General features: G+C 42.0%; 1 protein-coding gene across 1 annotated transcript in view; it reads left to right on the forward strand.

Moving 5' to 3' along the window:
* Window positions 1–2,329: 2,329 nt before the first annotated feature.
* Window positions 2,330–15,750, forward strand: part of LOC113970287 (amine oxidase [flavin-containing] A-like) — a 37,936-nt gene continuing 24,515 nt past the window's right edge. The window contains exons 1-2 of the mRNA XM_027689066.1: window positions 2,330–2,456; window positions 14,010–14,104. Coding sequence (XP_027544867.1) covers window positions 2,411–2,456; window positions 14,010–14,104 — 141 coding nt within the window. The 5' untranslated portion in view covers window positions 2,330–2,410. The remainder of the gene's footprint in view (window positions 2,457–14,009; window positions 14,105–15,750) is intronic.

Here is a 15,750-nt window from a genome sequence, read left to right on the forward strand (position 1 = left end):
TTTCAGAACATATACCGCTCTCACAGTCTTGTTCTGTCCCCTTTTTGCTCACTTTGCTCTGGCTTGGGAGCTGTAGCAATCTTAGTGATAATGAGCTTCTGTGTCAGCAGATGAACTCTCAGAGCAGCAGGGATTGTGTTGTTCTTACTTGGTACAGTGTCTGGCACTTCTGCGTTTGCAGCTCTTGCAACACACTTACTTAGCTCTGCACATTTACTTTGTAAAGTACCTGTTCTTAGAAGATCCATTATTCTGTCTCTTGTACTGTTGCTTAGTGATTTTATAGATGTTTCTGCATTTAGTCACTGCTGTCAGAAATCATAGAATGGTTTGGGTTGAAAAGGACCTTTAAAATTCACCCAGTCCTCCCCCCCTGCAATGAGCAGGGACATTTTCAGCTAGACCATGTTGCTCGGAGCAATCTGACCCTGAATGTTTGCAGGGATGGGGCATCCCTTACCTCTCTGGGCAACCTGATGCAGCGTTTCACTACTCTCATTGTAAAAAATTTCTTCCTTGTATCTAACCCAAATCAGCTCTCTTTTACTTTAAAACCATTACTCCTGTCCTATCATAACAGGCCCTGCTAAAAATTCTGTCCTCATCTTTCTCATAGTCCCCCTTTAAATGCTCAAAGACCTCAATAAGGTCTCTCTGGAGTCTTCTCTTCAGGCTGAACAAACAGAACTCTTTCAAAATATCTTCATAGTAGAGGTGCTCCAGACCTTTTTCGTAGCCCTCCTCTGGATTCACTCCAACAGGTCTACATCTCACTCATTTGGCACAATTTAGTATTGCAGTCTCATTTGATTCTTTGGTCATACACAGGAATGGAATATGACTGCAGAATCGGGCAACTCAAAACTTATATCAATATTTAACATGAAACAGCATTAGAATTTTCTGTAATTGTGTGAATTTTAAAGGTCTTCTGTGCTTACTTGGAAGGGGATGGATGGACAGGCTCTCTCTCTTTTTTCTCACTTCACAGAAATGACATTTGCACTTTATCAATAAAACCGTACAAGCTGTAAAATGCATGGAAAAAAAAATCACAACCATCAGGTATTCCAGGGCAGGAATAGTAGCTAAGGACTAACTACTATGAATTTTGACAACCAGTTATTACTTCAGGCATTGTCTTTGGGAAGACACTTTCATGGAGAGGTTAACCCTTAATTCCCTGGCTCATGGATGGAGCACAGTTTGATTCTAGGAGCAGATGAGGATTGTATGCTGCTGTAACCTCCGGCTCTATAGATTTCCTCCTCTCCCACACTCACTGTGAGTTACTAACATGGGGTTAAGCGAGCACAGGCTGTTCCATGTGCTGCATCCTGCAACAAGCATGCTGCCGCCTGCCTGCTGCCATCCCTCCTGAATCACAGAATCTATTAGGTTGAAAAAGATCTCTGAGATCATCAAGTCCAGCCTTTGACCTAAAACCACCTTGTCTACTAGACCATGGCACTTAGTGACACAACCAGTCTTTCCTTAAACACCTCCAGGGACAGTGACTCTACCACCTCCCTGGGCAGCCCATTCCAATGCCCAATCACTCCTTCTGTGAAGAACTTCTTCCTAATGTCCAACCTAAACCTCCTCTAGCTCAGCTTAAGACTGTGTCCTCTTGTCCTATTGCTGGCTGCCTGGGAGAAGAGAGTGATACCCACCTGGCTACACTCTCCTGTCAGGGAGTTGCAGAGAGTGATGAGGTCTCCCCTGAGCCTCCTTTTCTCCAGGCTGAACACTCCCAGCTCCCTCAGCCGCTCCTCATAGGACTTGTGCTCCAATCCCTTCGCCAGCCTTTTTGCCCTTCTTTGGACATGCTCCAGTATCTCAATGTCCTTCCTGAATTGAGGGGCCCAGAACTGGACACAGCACTCGAGGTGCAGCCTCACCAGTGCCAAATACAGGGGAAGAATCACTTCCCTAGCGTTGCTGGCCACACTATTCCTGATATAGGCCAGGATTCCATGTTCATCTTCCTGTCAAACAGAACCCCCAGGTCCCTTTCTGCCTGGCCGCTGTCCAGCCACTGTGTCCCCAGCCTGTAGCGCTGCACGGGGTTGTTGTGGCCGAAGTGCGGGACCCGCCACTTGTTCTTGTTTAAACCTCTTGGACTGGTGCAACACCTAGCCGGTCCGAGCCGTGCCCATGGGATGAAACATTCCCGGTCCCCCCCGAGCACTCCCAGTCCCGCTCCCACCCCGTCGGGCCGGACCGGGGGCGGGGCCTGGCCAGGCGAGACCCCGCCCTCTGACCGCTCCCATTGGTGGATGTGCCGCCTGGCCCCGCCCAGGGGCGTGACCGGGGCGGGCGGGACGGCGCTGTCCCGATCCCGGCACCGGAGCCCGGACGGAGCCGCCGCCACCACCGGAGCTGGGAGAGGGACCGTGGGGAAAGAGCCATGGCACAGAAATACGACGTGGTCGTGATCGGGGGCGGCATCTCAGGTGGGTCTCGGGGGGATCACCCGCCGGCCCTCCCCGCGGGCGCGGTCCCGGAGCGCGTCCTGCGCCACCGGTGCAGGGGATCTGGGGGCGGCGGGGATGGCGATGGATAACGATGGATAACGATGGATAACGAGTGTCAGGTCTCCAGGGGCTTCAGGTGCGCTTGGGGAAAAGAAAGGGGGAAATGATCCAAATAGCTGTTTTAGGGCGAAATTGCTGCTCGTTGCGTTGGTTTGTACTTCGTGCTCACCCGGAGGGAGTCTGTAGGAAAACTGACTTTGCAGGGGTCCACAGGTGCGGGAGAATGCAGGGATACAGGCTGGGGTTGTTGCGTCCCGAGATAGATTGCATTTTGACACTGAGGGTTTTTCAGGTTGCTCTTGCTGAGCTGACAGGTGTTTTGATAAATACTGCAGAAAAACATCGGGGAATATCTGGGGTTTGTCGCTGTGAAAAGAGCTGTGCCAATTACAGGCAGCCCAATTCCCTCCTCAGACTTTACTAGGCACCACTTCCCAAAATACTCTTCAGATCTACTTTGACACTAGCAAGTGCATGGTGGCCCCTCATCCTTTGCTTTATTAATTATTTTGCAATAATTAATTATTCTTATGATACCTAATATAAGAATGTTTTTATGTTGGAGAAAAATCCATATTTAGTTTCTCTGTCAGATCAATACTGTGTTGGCAGCATCAGCCAGGTTTCAGTTTTCAGACAGTCCTTGCTTCACTAATGATTCAGAAAAGGTGAGTTTTGTGACTGTGTGACTTCAGCTCTACTACAGCCATTATTGCTGTAGGTAAAGTTAGGTTTTATTACTATTGTGAAGGAGTCAGAGGCTTTCCTTTCCTTAATCTGCAGGGAATTAGTGTGTGAAACAGCAAATGGTTTACTTAATTACATTATTTCATTTACTAAAAGAATGGCAATTGTTTAAATAATTATTTGTGAGTATGTGATTGTGCAAATAATCTGTAGTATCACCGAACAGAAGGAAAAAGTTTGGACCTAGATTTTCTTGCTTTTTAGTTTTACCAGATGCCTGGTAATTTTCCTGCTAGAAAGAGACATTTGGTCTTCATCCTTAAGGTTCCTGTAATGCACAGCGTGTCCTTAGGGAATTACCACCCATTCTGTGTGCAGCTGATGGCAATGTCATCTTGATATGGTGTTTTAGGGCTCTGAGAAGCTCTCATTCCCTTCAGGGTGCCTTACTCCTCCAGCTTTCCAGCCTTTTGCATTGTTTTGGAAAATGCATCAAGCATTTCTAAGTGGTATTTTGCCTCACTAGCACAAGAATCAGTAAGCTGCTTCAGAACACTTATGCCTTGGATCAAAACCTGGTGTGGGGACTGAAATGGAGCCAAGCAGGAAATTTCAAGGCATTTTCACAGTCCCTGAAAATTTGTCAGTGGCATAAGGAAGACAAATAAACACGTCACAGCACTCATGGGGTACAGGAACATTTTTCATGTCAATGGAAACCCATTGTCAGTGGCACAGACATTGGTGTTTGCTTGTTATGAATTAGAACAGGCATCGTTTTAAGAAAGCAGCCTTTGAAAAATAGACAATAAATACCTTATTTAATAATTAATCCATCTTTGCTCTACAATGACATTCATAGGTGAGGATTATAACAGACATGGTCTGTTTTGCTTTTGCACAGCTTCTCTGTCACTACCATTCATGTGCCAATACACCTATGCCTCACTTCTGCAAGAGGTTAGACAGTGCTGCTTTCTGGTCTTAAAAAAAAAAAAAGGAATCTGTATCTAGAATTTTGCTTCTGGTGGGATACCTAGTAAAACATGCTCCAATCTGGACAGGATTTCCTCTCAACATCTCTCTGACTCCAATCTTGACTTGCTGTTTCTGTCTCTGAAGTTAAATTTGCAGTTGACTCATCTCTCTTCTTTCCTTCTTCTGTATTTAAATACTCATTACCTGGTGCTTGCAAGAAAGGATGGGAAACTTTGGAATAAACTAATTATTTACTAGAAATAGAGATGTGTATGAGATACAAGCAGGGTGCTTGTTATATTAAGTGTGAGCTTCCCAGTGGTGAGGTTATGACTTTTAAAAATATTTGTACAGTATTTATGAAATTAAGCTCAAATCCTGACTGGCACATCTAGAGTTACCTATTCCTAAAAGCAAAGCATGGTCCTGAAGGCCAATTTCTGAACAGCCTAACACACTCTTCTCATCCCTGCTCCTGGCCTGTGTATCCACACGTCTGTACGTGGTCATTCCCAGGGACACAGAACTGACTCTGCCTGTAGGAAGCTGCAATCTAGGGATGGAGGGAGCTTCTGCAAAGAGTGATGATCAGTGGGGAACCTCTTGGAAGAAGAACTCAGTTCTGGTGGCCTCTACTGCTGAGATTTTCCTGCTGTACCCCATGGAATAATGTTCAAACTGTCAAAACTTCATCAGCAAGTGTGTTTGGACCCCTACAGAGAGGGATCTGCAGAGCCTGGGCTAGATTCCTCTTTTCACACAGACTTGCATGTTAAAAATGTGGATTGTGGCCAGTAAAAGCCTCATCCACATTTATTATGTCACTCTTAATAGATAATGTCCCGTGTAATACAGTTAATATTAATTATAGCATTTTATTCCAAAGCATAATAAATAAACTGATGCCTGAAGTTAAAGACTTTGCCCATACCCACAGGGAGTTTTTGTTTATATGCCTTGAATATTGCTCCCATTTCCTATTTATGGGGTTTCCTACTGAACTGAAGAGTGTGTGCTGATTTGGATTGATTTTGACCTTTTACTTGTGCATTTTGGTCTAGGCCATGCTATTCCATCATTTGTTGAAACACAGCAAGCTGAAGGCACATGATGTGTCATGGATGTGTGTATGATTAATTGTCAGGATCATAACCCTGACATCCCACCAGAGTCCTCTGCTGCCTGGTTTAAGGGTGAGGACACTTGTTGGAGTTGTTGTGGACTAACTACTGTATTGACAGCTTCCAGAAGTTGTCCCTTTTATGCAGCATATCATTGCCATACCTTTCCCAACACACTGTCCTCATCCCAGCTACATTACTTCTCTGCAAGTTAAGGCCACAATTACAGGAGATTCAGATTTTGGCTCCATAGCCCTTGGATACAGCATGCTCAGGTACTCTGAGACACAAGATGGGTTGTAAGGAGGGCCTGGATGCTCAGCCACTACTTGGGGACTGCTCATTAACAACTGGACAGCACCAAGTGCTCAGAGTTTTGACTTAAACCTCATATATTTCAGCTTGTCAGTTCTGGAAAATGGCTGCTGCCTATGTGTGACCTGTAATTTCTCAAAACTTTCTAACTGACCTTATCAGGGCATGTTTTCACATGGATGACAAAATGTGCTGTTGACTCAAAGGCTACTTCTTTGCCAAATTTCAAGTTGCTGCTAGAACTTCCAAATCCAGACTAAAAAAAATAAAAAACCCACAAGTTTTCAGAATCAAAGAATACTTTTTGCCCTAGATGTTTAGAAATAGCCAGTCAATTTTGACCAAGATTTTCCAGCAGAAAAGAATCAGCTTGATAAACACACCCTGAAAATCCAAGCTGAAAGAGCTCCAAATTTGTCAAAAGGAAAGGGTGTAAGCAAAATACTCCAGCTTTTTTCTGTGGGAAGTTTGGGGTGGATTCATGTGCCAACCTCACCTTGCACGGAAGCCAAGTTTATCAAGAGATGTCATGGAGAATTAATAATGTTTGTCTACATAATGCAAACCAGAGAGGCCTCAGATATGGAGAAGTGTGTCCAGAAGCAGGCAAGTCCAAGAAAACTTGTATGCTAATATCTTTTGGAAGAAATTTCGGTACAGCATGTTACAAGTACAAAGCACAAGGGAAAAACAGGCGTAATTGAAACTTACGCTTAAGATTATAATTCTATGACACGGATAGTTATTATTGCCACATAAAAAGACGTTTATTCTTATCTAGAAACAAGGAGATTGCATGGTTATACAAAATGATTGCTTAGATTTTTCCGACCAGCAAACAGAACTGTTTTCTATTGCACTTACAGAGGAGTCCAAGGGCCACAAATTGTAGGAAAATCTGGGATGTAAAAATAGTAGTGATTAGTCTTTATATTGAAATAAAACATATGATAGATTATTAAAACTTTTTTTTCCCCTCTCCGTGGGAAAGAACTCTGTGTTGGCATCTCCATCTCCACAGTGTGTGATGGACAACTTTACCACTAGAGCTACCTACGCCTTGGCTGCATTCTCTGAGTGAAAGACAATAATGAGGAAATGCAGATTTTCCTTGCTGGCTATCATGGCAGCACAACTTATGTTGTATACTGCTCTATTTGTTTTGACAGCATGCCAAGCTGCTGGTGGGTGGTGGTGTCAGATAAACTGTCAAACACACAGTTGCTGGTGTAAGATAGAATCATTCCCACTTGTATAAATCTGAAGTAGTTTCCAGTAGATTTTTCTTTCTACTGTTACTTCTGAATTTGCCTGAGATTTGACCTGTGGGACAGCTGGTTCCTGAAATGTATCCTCTGTTTATCTCTTTGCATTTCCCCAGTGCTGGGCTCTGTCTACCCAGTTCCTTCCAGCTTTCTCTCTGGATCCAACTGGAAAGCTTATCATTGGTAATATATTGTCATTTAGAACCAGAGATTCCTAAAGACCATTTTTTGGGATGCAGAAATAAATGGGAAGGTTTCACAGAGCTCTCAATTCCCAATGTACTGCTAGCAAACTGTCATTATGACAAAAATTTACTGCAGGGAACTCATATAAAGTGTAATGGATGTTTTATAGAATACTTGCAAATAAGCAGAAGAACCAGTTTCCATTTGCCTCCTTCTTCATAATGTATTCTAATGTTTTGCTGCTAAAGATGCAAAACCTTATGATGTTTGGCATAGGTTTTGATTAACACACTCCTTTGTGTTATGCCCAGTGCTATGTATTCAGTTTTGGCCAAAATATGGTTGTGATGTGTTCATTATATAATTCATATGTGTATATATATATATTCTATATCATATTAGTAGATAATATAATTTAAATGTTCACTTTTCATCATATCTTTCACTTGGATTTCTATGGTAAATGCCTCATTTATAAACATTCCCTAACCCAGAGGACAACCTGAGTAGTGACAGCTGTTTCTGTTCCTGGGTGAAGAATGTGTCAGGTTTGGTTTTGGCAAAAAGAAAGTGTACACAAGCATGATTCATAGGTTAGCAAATTCAGAGCTCTAAAGAGAGTGCTGTTAACTTATGGCTTGTCCTTGAGGAGCAGATTTTGCACCATGCCTCAGGCTTAGGAGAAAGGTATTGAAAGGTAGGAAAGAATACTCCTGTTAGCTGGGTAGGTCTGAAATCTTACAAGTGTTATTTACCTTGAGGAGGAAAAGAAATAGCCAGGTGGTTAGGACAGATCCCAAAACATCCCAGCATAACAAAAAGAGGCATGGGATAGGCATTATGTCTTTCCTGGGAATACCAGTGATTGTGCTCTTGAAATTTGTGGCAGAGACATTGATCATAACTCAGCAGCAACATTTTTTCACATACTTATTTAGTTGAAGATCACTTTTAGCTAACAGGAATTTATTCTGCATAGACTAAAAAAATGATCAATAGTTGTAAAATGTGGATAATTACCTTAGATGTTTCCATTAATCAGGTGGCATCAAACCATTGTTGTCTTAACTGGTGCTATTCATTTTAATGTGTAAAGAAAAGGAGTGTGCTGCATTTCTAACTAATAGTGCTTATACTTGGTAACTTTTTCTGCCTTTGTTTTGGGAGGAGGGGATTACTTTGGGGAAGAGATGTTTACTTCAATGGGCTTTGGACATGAAAATCTCAATGGGAGCGTGTGGAGAGTGGATTCATCCCCAGGGTACAATTCCCTCTTCCTGCCCACTGTGTTTCTGTTAAAACTGTCCATGAGAAACTGTCTTTGTGTTCTTCAGAACAAGGCTTGCATCTGTAGAAAGCATTTAGACAGTAGTGCCATTGAAACCACTAAGGGGCTTGGTCTCAGTTGGACAATGTACTGTGTAATAGAAAATATTTATTTTCTTTTGCTTAAAATCTTTACTGAATCCTGTGGTTTTGGGTTTTTTTGGGGAGGGGAGTGTTGTGTTTTTTTGTTTGGGTTTTTAGGTGTGGTTTTGGGACATTTTTTTCATTTGTTTGTATTTTATTCCTAGAAGGGAAAAAAAGAATTGATGAAAAAGAAATTAAAAACATTTACCTGAAAATTGCAAAATACGTGAACCCAGTCTGACTCCAGTATCAAGTATTCTATAAGAAAGGATGTGAAAAAGTGTGGAAAGATAAAGCACCGTTCCTGACAAACTGAAAATTGGTGATGTTAGGGTATTAAGAAATATTCAAGAAGAAATAAATGTAAACTTGTGATCCACACTGTGTATTTTTGTTGTTTTGTGAATTTAAGGGGCTGTAACTTAATTAATAGTGTTGTTGGGGGTGTTTTATGTTTTCAGTGGCAATTTAAAATCTTCAAATCCATAGTCTGTGAAAGGAAACAGTTCTTTCATTCTCAGCCTTCTGTATTTTGTTGCCCATTAATGACTTCTCTGGTCAGTCTGATGTAACTGAGCGTATTTTAACTCTATTTGGAAACTTCTTTAAATACTATGATGTGCACAAAAATTCCAATGACAGTAAAATCAGGGATGGGGGAGAAGGAGAAGAGAGGTGAGGAGGGGGTATTTTACCCTGTGGTCATGGCAGAAATATTTTACTTCTCTCATGACATGTTTACTTAGCAAAGAGACTTCTGGCTGAAAAAATGAGAGCTGATACTAAGGTGGCCACTGCCAGATTTAATTACTCAATTGTGTTTAGGAAAAGTTAGGTTTTCCATCAGTGAAACAGTAAAAATAATCACAGCATTAGGATACCATTATTTTGGAACTTCAGTAAGGATATATTGCTAATTCTCTCACTTTAATGATGTCTATTAGAATAATAAACAGAAAAGTCTTAAAATTATTTCCCTGCTTAAGATCAGAAAAATGTAGGGATTTTCCAGGAAGACTTTTTTCCCCATGCTACTCAGTTAAAGCTTGTTAGAACACTACAGTAATAAGCTAGTCTTCTTTCACCCAGTATAATTATCCCACGCCATGTATAGTAGGGTGGATTAACAAGGATTTTATGAAGGAATGCTTTAATAGGTTGGGTTTGGTACACTTTCAGCTTGATAGTGGATCCAGAAAAGGCAAGTGCACTTTGTCAAAGAAGCTAGCAAACAGGTAAACAGCGCATGTAGAAAACCAGCAGTTTCCTTTTTAATAGTAACAGGTAACTTTCTCTGCCTTTGTTTTGGTGTGCTCCATATGGCACATAGAGAGTGGCCTCAGTTTGAAAGGTTAAAAGTTTAATGGTATCAGACTGTCATCACTCCCCTTCGCTGCCCTTGAGTGTTTTGTAGAGGTTCAGCATACACCATGTGAGAAATGCTGTCTCTTAGGAGGGAAAGGTGCTGGTGATTTTTGCTTCTGACTATGGTATGTCAGTGAATCTGCTTGGTGCTCTGGATTTGCAGAGCCTAGGTTTTGAAAAAGTAGAATTACTATTTATTAGTATAGAGTTACTATCACATGTCCAATAAAGTAACTTTTTAAAAACTCACATTGTTTTTGCTACAGAACTCATATCTGCTCATATGCCCTGTATCAACCCCAGTATTGTGGCAACTTGGAATTATTCTCATAAGTCTACTCTTATGCATGCTCCCCTACAAAATGGGGAACCCTTTCCCACATTACAAGACTCGTCTAGAGATCAAGGTTGGGTCTGTTAAGTCCCAGTGTTGTGCAATACCTGTAGAGTTGAACCTTTCTCTCCTATGAGGTAAGATATGGCCTTTGTTGTAGTTTTCATCAGGCTACATACAAAATTCAGTGTTGTTCAGCACCTGTGTGTTTCAGCCATGAGGTATGTTTTGTAGTCTGCAGGTTGGCATTAGTTCACCTTAAGTTTTTGGTTTTTTTAACTGTATATCCATTGTTTTGATGAACTTGTAAGTGCTTTGCTTGCTAGGATTACGACAATTTTCTGAAATGAAAGTGGCAGCAGTGTGATCTGTAGCAGCAGTAATTCTGAGTCCCTTAATAGTGCTGCAAAATCAATAGGAACAGAGCTTTCCTGCATGGCATCTTCAGATGGGGGAGCTGCTGGTGAGATTGCCATAGAAACCCTTGTGGAGGATGTCTCGCCTTGTTTATTCTCATTTAACAGTAAGTGAATTTCTGCAGCCAGATACTGCAGATGAGGCATGGTTTTGGCAGGCTCCTTCCATCTTGCTGAGGCAAGTAGTATATTTCTAATTCATAGAATTAGAGTGATACCTGGAAGGAGTGCAGCCAGTCATTCGGGGAGGTTTGCAGCTTTATCTCAAGGCTACACTTGGAGGAGGTGGAGATGTCACTGGGGCACAGACACAGCCTTGGCTGTGACAGGCATGTCTGTGCTGCAGTCACACCAACACACATCAGTGTGTTTTAATTACCTCACCTGAGTCTTGGCTGCGACTTGAGAGGTCTCAGCCCAGTTCTGGGTTCAGCTCGATATGGTGTGTTCACATAGAATGGTTTGGGTTGGAAGGGACCTTAAAGACCATCTCATTCCAACCCCCTGCTGTGAGCAGGGACATTCTTCCACTAGGCTAGGTTGCTCAAAGCCCCATTCAACCTGGCCTTCAGTGCTTTCAGGGATGGGCATCCACTGCTGCCCTCTCCCTTGGCAGTTCCTGAAGGTGCACAGTGAACTCTGGGGAAGTACCGGAGATGATGGAGGGGAAGTGAGAGCTGAGGGGAGCTGAGCAGGAGGAGATGGGGCAGGGAGCTGGCGAGGAGGTCTCATTCCTTCCTCTCTCATTCTCACCCCATCGATCAAACAGTCACTCTCTGGTGTCACAATGTATTTCCTGCTCTTTCCCATTTTTTTTAACTCTGAAGCCCTTTTTCTTTTTGGACGAGTCTCTAAGGTGATGCTTGAGTTAACAATAATGAAACGAACAACCTGTTAGTCTGGAATGCAAGAAGTACAGTTTAACAGGCTGATGCCTGCTGAGTTGGTGCTACGAAAAAAATCCAGAAGCCGTTAGCTGGGGTGAGATAAGAAAGGGTTTAATTATGCCAAGGCAATAGATGTTACGACGCGCGCGCCCGGCTGTGCCCGAGATGTTACATTTATAACAATATTTGGCCAACCCTAAGTGTGTCCACCCTATAACTTTTGGCCTGGTCCACCCCCTGGCCCGCCTCTCGAAATTGGGTCTGGGGTGCTTTTTGGGACCCCCTCTTCATCATCTTCTTCATCTTCAGCGTACAGAGAGCAGGGTGACCCAGTTCCTTGACTCTGTCCTGCGGTTTAGGCCAAGATATAAGCGTTCTCCAAACAAGACAGGTTTGCCTTGACTAAGAGACTAAACATCATCTGCTGAATATGGGAATAGGGTTGATATAGGGAGTATGGAATGGGGTGAAAGGATTGAGGAATATAAACTAAGGGATACTACGGGGAGGAGGGAGAAAGGGGTTTATTTCTAAAATCTACTTCTATTACCTATAAAACTTGTAAGGTAGAAAAATAAGAAAATCATTATGGGCTTAAGGCATCAGGCAAACAGGTTAGAGAACCTTGGCCACATTACAACACATTCTTCGTCCTTTAGCAGACCTTCTTTATTTGGATATATCACGTAATTAAGCTATAATCCAGTAGTAAGCTTAACTTCCAACTCAGTCCAGTGCAACCATTATTATTTCCAAACAACTGTGGCAGCAATATGGCTATTGAATACATCAAGAAATGATGGTCTTAGGCACTGAGGATTTTCATACAACCTTTTTTCATACCTAGGCCAGATTTTTTATTGCTTTATGTTCCATAGGATTACACGTAAATGCACTATGCATTTTTTTCAAGATGTATATCTACAGTAAACTCTCTTACAAAAGAACTACCCACTCAGATCTGAGTGTCTGGTTGTATTCACACAGAATAGAGAATTCAACCTTTTATTTTGTGCATGTCGGAAATCCATCATTGGGTGACAAAACCTGCTATATATTTTGAAAAATCACTTTTCCTCATATAAAAAATATAAATATTGGTAAGAAAATACTGCTCTTTGTTTCCAACATTATAGACTCATGGTTTCTATGTTGAGGAAGACATGAATGCCATCACTGAAAGGATTAAAGAATCAACTTTAAAAAAATTGTAATATGTTTCTCTAAACTTTCTTGGAGGAAAAAAAAAGTTATCAAAACTACTGAAATAAATTAGATCAATTTGTAAGATACCCACTCCACTGACAAATGGTTTGCATTTTTAAAAATTAGAATATCAGACAAATGGAATAATGCTCCAGCAGCAATCTAAAGAATGTGTTGCAAGGATGTAAAGTTATTTTCAGATGAGTATGAAAGTTGTATGTATAATTTCTGCCTATGTCAGACATTTGAACTTCCTCAGTTCTGGTTTCCAGTGAAGGGTGTTTCACTTCCCCATTAAAAGATTATGTGCACAGAAGTTTATAGTCTATTCTGTATTGTCCTTAGAGTAAATAAGTACACTTAATGCTGCCCAGAATGATTCTTCTCCTCTGGTCCTTTCAGACATGCATTCTTTGTAGGCTCACCGTTGATTTTAATCACATTTCGAGTTAGTGTAATAAACATGAGTATAATATCATTATTCCTTCCTGCAGGGTATCTTGGAAGTTCTGATCAATAAGGCTGGCTTTTGTGTACTTAAGGAGGGGAAACAACTTCAAAGAAACAATGCTTCAGTGCCAAACTGGCCTGCAGGGCAACAGGACAATCTGATTTCACCAACTCATGATTGCTTTTTACAATTTCAGATCCCATTTGTCAAAAGCAAAGAGGTCTCCTGTCCTATTGAATTTTCAGTTGTCTCTAGTGGCTCCATCACAAAGTCCCATAATTAGATGATTTTTGCTGAGACCATAATTCCTTTTATAAAGTGTCTACATACAGCCTCTTTGATTGTCATGGTCAAACTCCATTGCTGAAAATGAATCCTGACAGTGAAGCACTTTCCTTCTGCATGTGAACGAGGGTGGATAGGAATGGGGTAGAGAATTATGTGTGAGAGAAGGCATTGGAAGACTTTCTTGCTGCAACATGACTATTTTCATCACTTTAGCACTGCAAATCCCACAGTCTGGGTGCTGCCTTTCTACGCATTGCACAGATGAAGAGTAAGATGTTTGTCTCTTAATGATTGAGATTTTACTGCTTTGAAAATGACACAATGCTGATCCAAAGGGGAAACTTCAGTCTGTGAACACTGCCTGTGGAGATGGTTATAACAGGCAGCTAAGCAGCAGCCACATGATTTCTGTGGTGAGACACCAAGAAAAGTTTCTAATTTCTCTCAGGAATTTTTGACAGCAGTTTATTGAAACCTCTAGTTGAAGATTTGGTTCAGTTTTTGACCATTAATGTGGCTGATTGCTGCCAATTGCTTTAATGTACATTCTCTTCTTCTGGTAGGTTTGTCAGCTGCCAAATTGCTGTCTGAGTCTGGGGTCAGCGTGGTGGTCCTTGAGGCCCGGGACAGAGTTGGAGGAAGGACATTCACTATCAGGGTAAGTGCTTCTTGAGATGGTGGACCCTCACTTGTGCTGGTCCATGATGTGGTAAACATCACTCCCATCTTTGAAAAGACCAATTCTTTTGACCCAAGGGACCTGCAGCCTCAACTCAATCCTCAGAAGGTGACAGTGCAACTAATCTGAAGGTCATCAGTCAGCATGAGTTCACCAAGAGGAATTCATGCTCGACCAACCTGACAGCCTTCTAAGAGGCAGTGACTGGCTTGGGAGATGAGGGGAGGACAGTGAATATTGTCTACCTAGACTTCAATAATTCAGCACTGGCTCCCATAAGATCCTCAGGGACAAACAGATGGGTTGGTAGAGCAGACAGTGAGATGGACTGAAAACTGGCTGAGCAGCTTACTCCGGACGATGGTGATCAGCGGTACCATCACTTTTGTCAAAGTAAAAGAGCTCTGTTTGAACAGGTTGCACTGCAATATATGCCAGTGGGCTTCTCTTTATAGGAGGTCCTTTAAAATTGGACCTGGAAGCCGCTCTCAGAGCCATCCAGTGGGATTTGTGTGCCATACTGGAAGTGTCTGGCATCCAGCTGCAGGTCTTCTTTGGATCACGACTCAAATTTTCACCCTTGCAGAGAAGTCTTGGATAGCTTGGGTTGTCTAAAATGGTGTTAAACATCTATATTAAGGTGAATTCCACCCACATTCCTTAGCCTGTGTCCAAGGCAGGATCTGCTTTGCTTTTCACATTACACAGGGAAACCATCATCTGAGAACATGAGTGTCAGAGCACTTCTCTTCTTATTCCCATCTCACTTTTTGTGCTGTAACAGGCATGATAACTTAGAGCCCTAGAAGAAGAAGGCTGAGCAGGACCAGACATCATTACAGCTCAGACATACGTTTTAAGGCATCTTAAAATTATCCAAAATAACACTCCTGCCTCTAAAAACAAACTGCATCTTGATTGCCATTAAAAATAAAATGAAATAATATGTGGCACAGGGTAATGTGATACAGACATTACTTCTGTTTCCCACCCTGAAAGTGAGGGAGGTTTAAATTATGTGAGATGCCATTGCTGGGGAACCAGAGATAAACAGTGGTGTTCCAGCAGAAATCATTGTGTGTGAAACATGAAGTATAAACACCATCCTTCTGTGACACTGAGAATGCCTGGCTTAAAATAGTCACTGTAAACAGTGTTAAAAAGTGTTACTGTCTTGGGAAATCAACCTGCTGTAATAGTATGCATCCCTGAAACCTCCTGTTTGCTTCCTGATTCCCAAGTGAGTGCAATGCTGGACTGAGAGGTGCATTGAGCACCTTTGATGACAGGCATGGCTGGGGGCTGCTGACCAGATGGCTCCAAGGTGTGCAGTGCTGGAAAGGAGATTAATCTCCTTGAAAACTGCAGTGCAGTGCTCAGCATCTGCAGCATTAAGTCTAAGCAGGTATCTACAGAAAGAAAACAAGCTGGAGATGGTTTCAATTTATGAAGTGTTTTGCAGTGACAAGAAAAATAACATGAATTCTGAACAAATTCAGTTAGATTTAACCAAAGTATTGATGGGGTTGGATATTTCTTCATATCTCGTGTCTTTTGTGAGACTAAAAAGCCGATACTGAAAACTAGTGAAATTTAAAAGAGAGTTAAACCCAATTGCACACTTG

Source organism: Neopelma chrysocephalum, unplaced genomic scaffold (genome assembly GCF_003984885.1).
Source record: "Neopelma chrysocephalum unplaced genomic scaffold, ASM398488v2 Primary Assembly neopelma1_76, whole genome shotgun sequence".
NCBI lineage: Eukaryota > Metazoa > Chordata > Aves > Passeriformes > Pipridae > Neopelma > Neopelma chrysocephalum.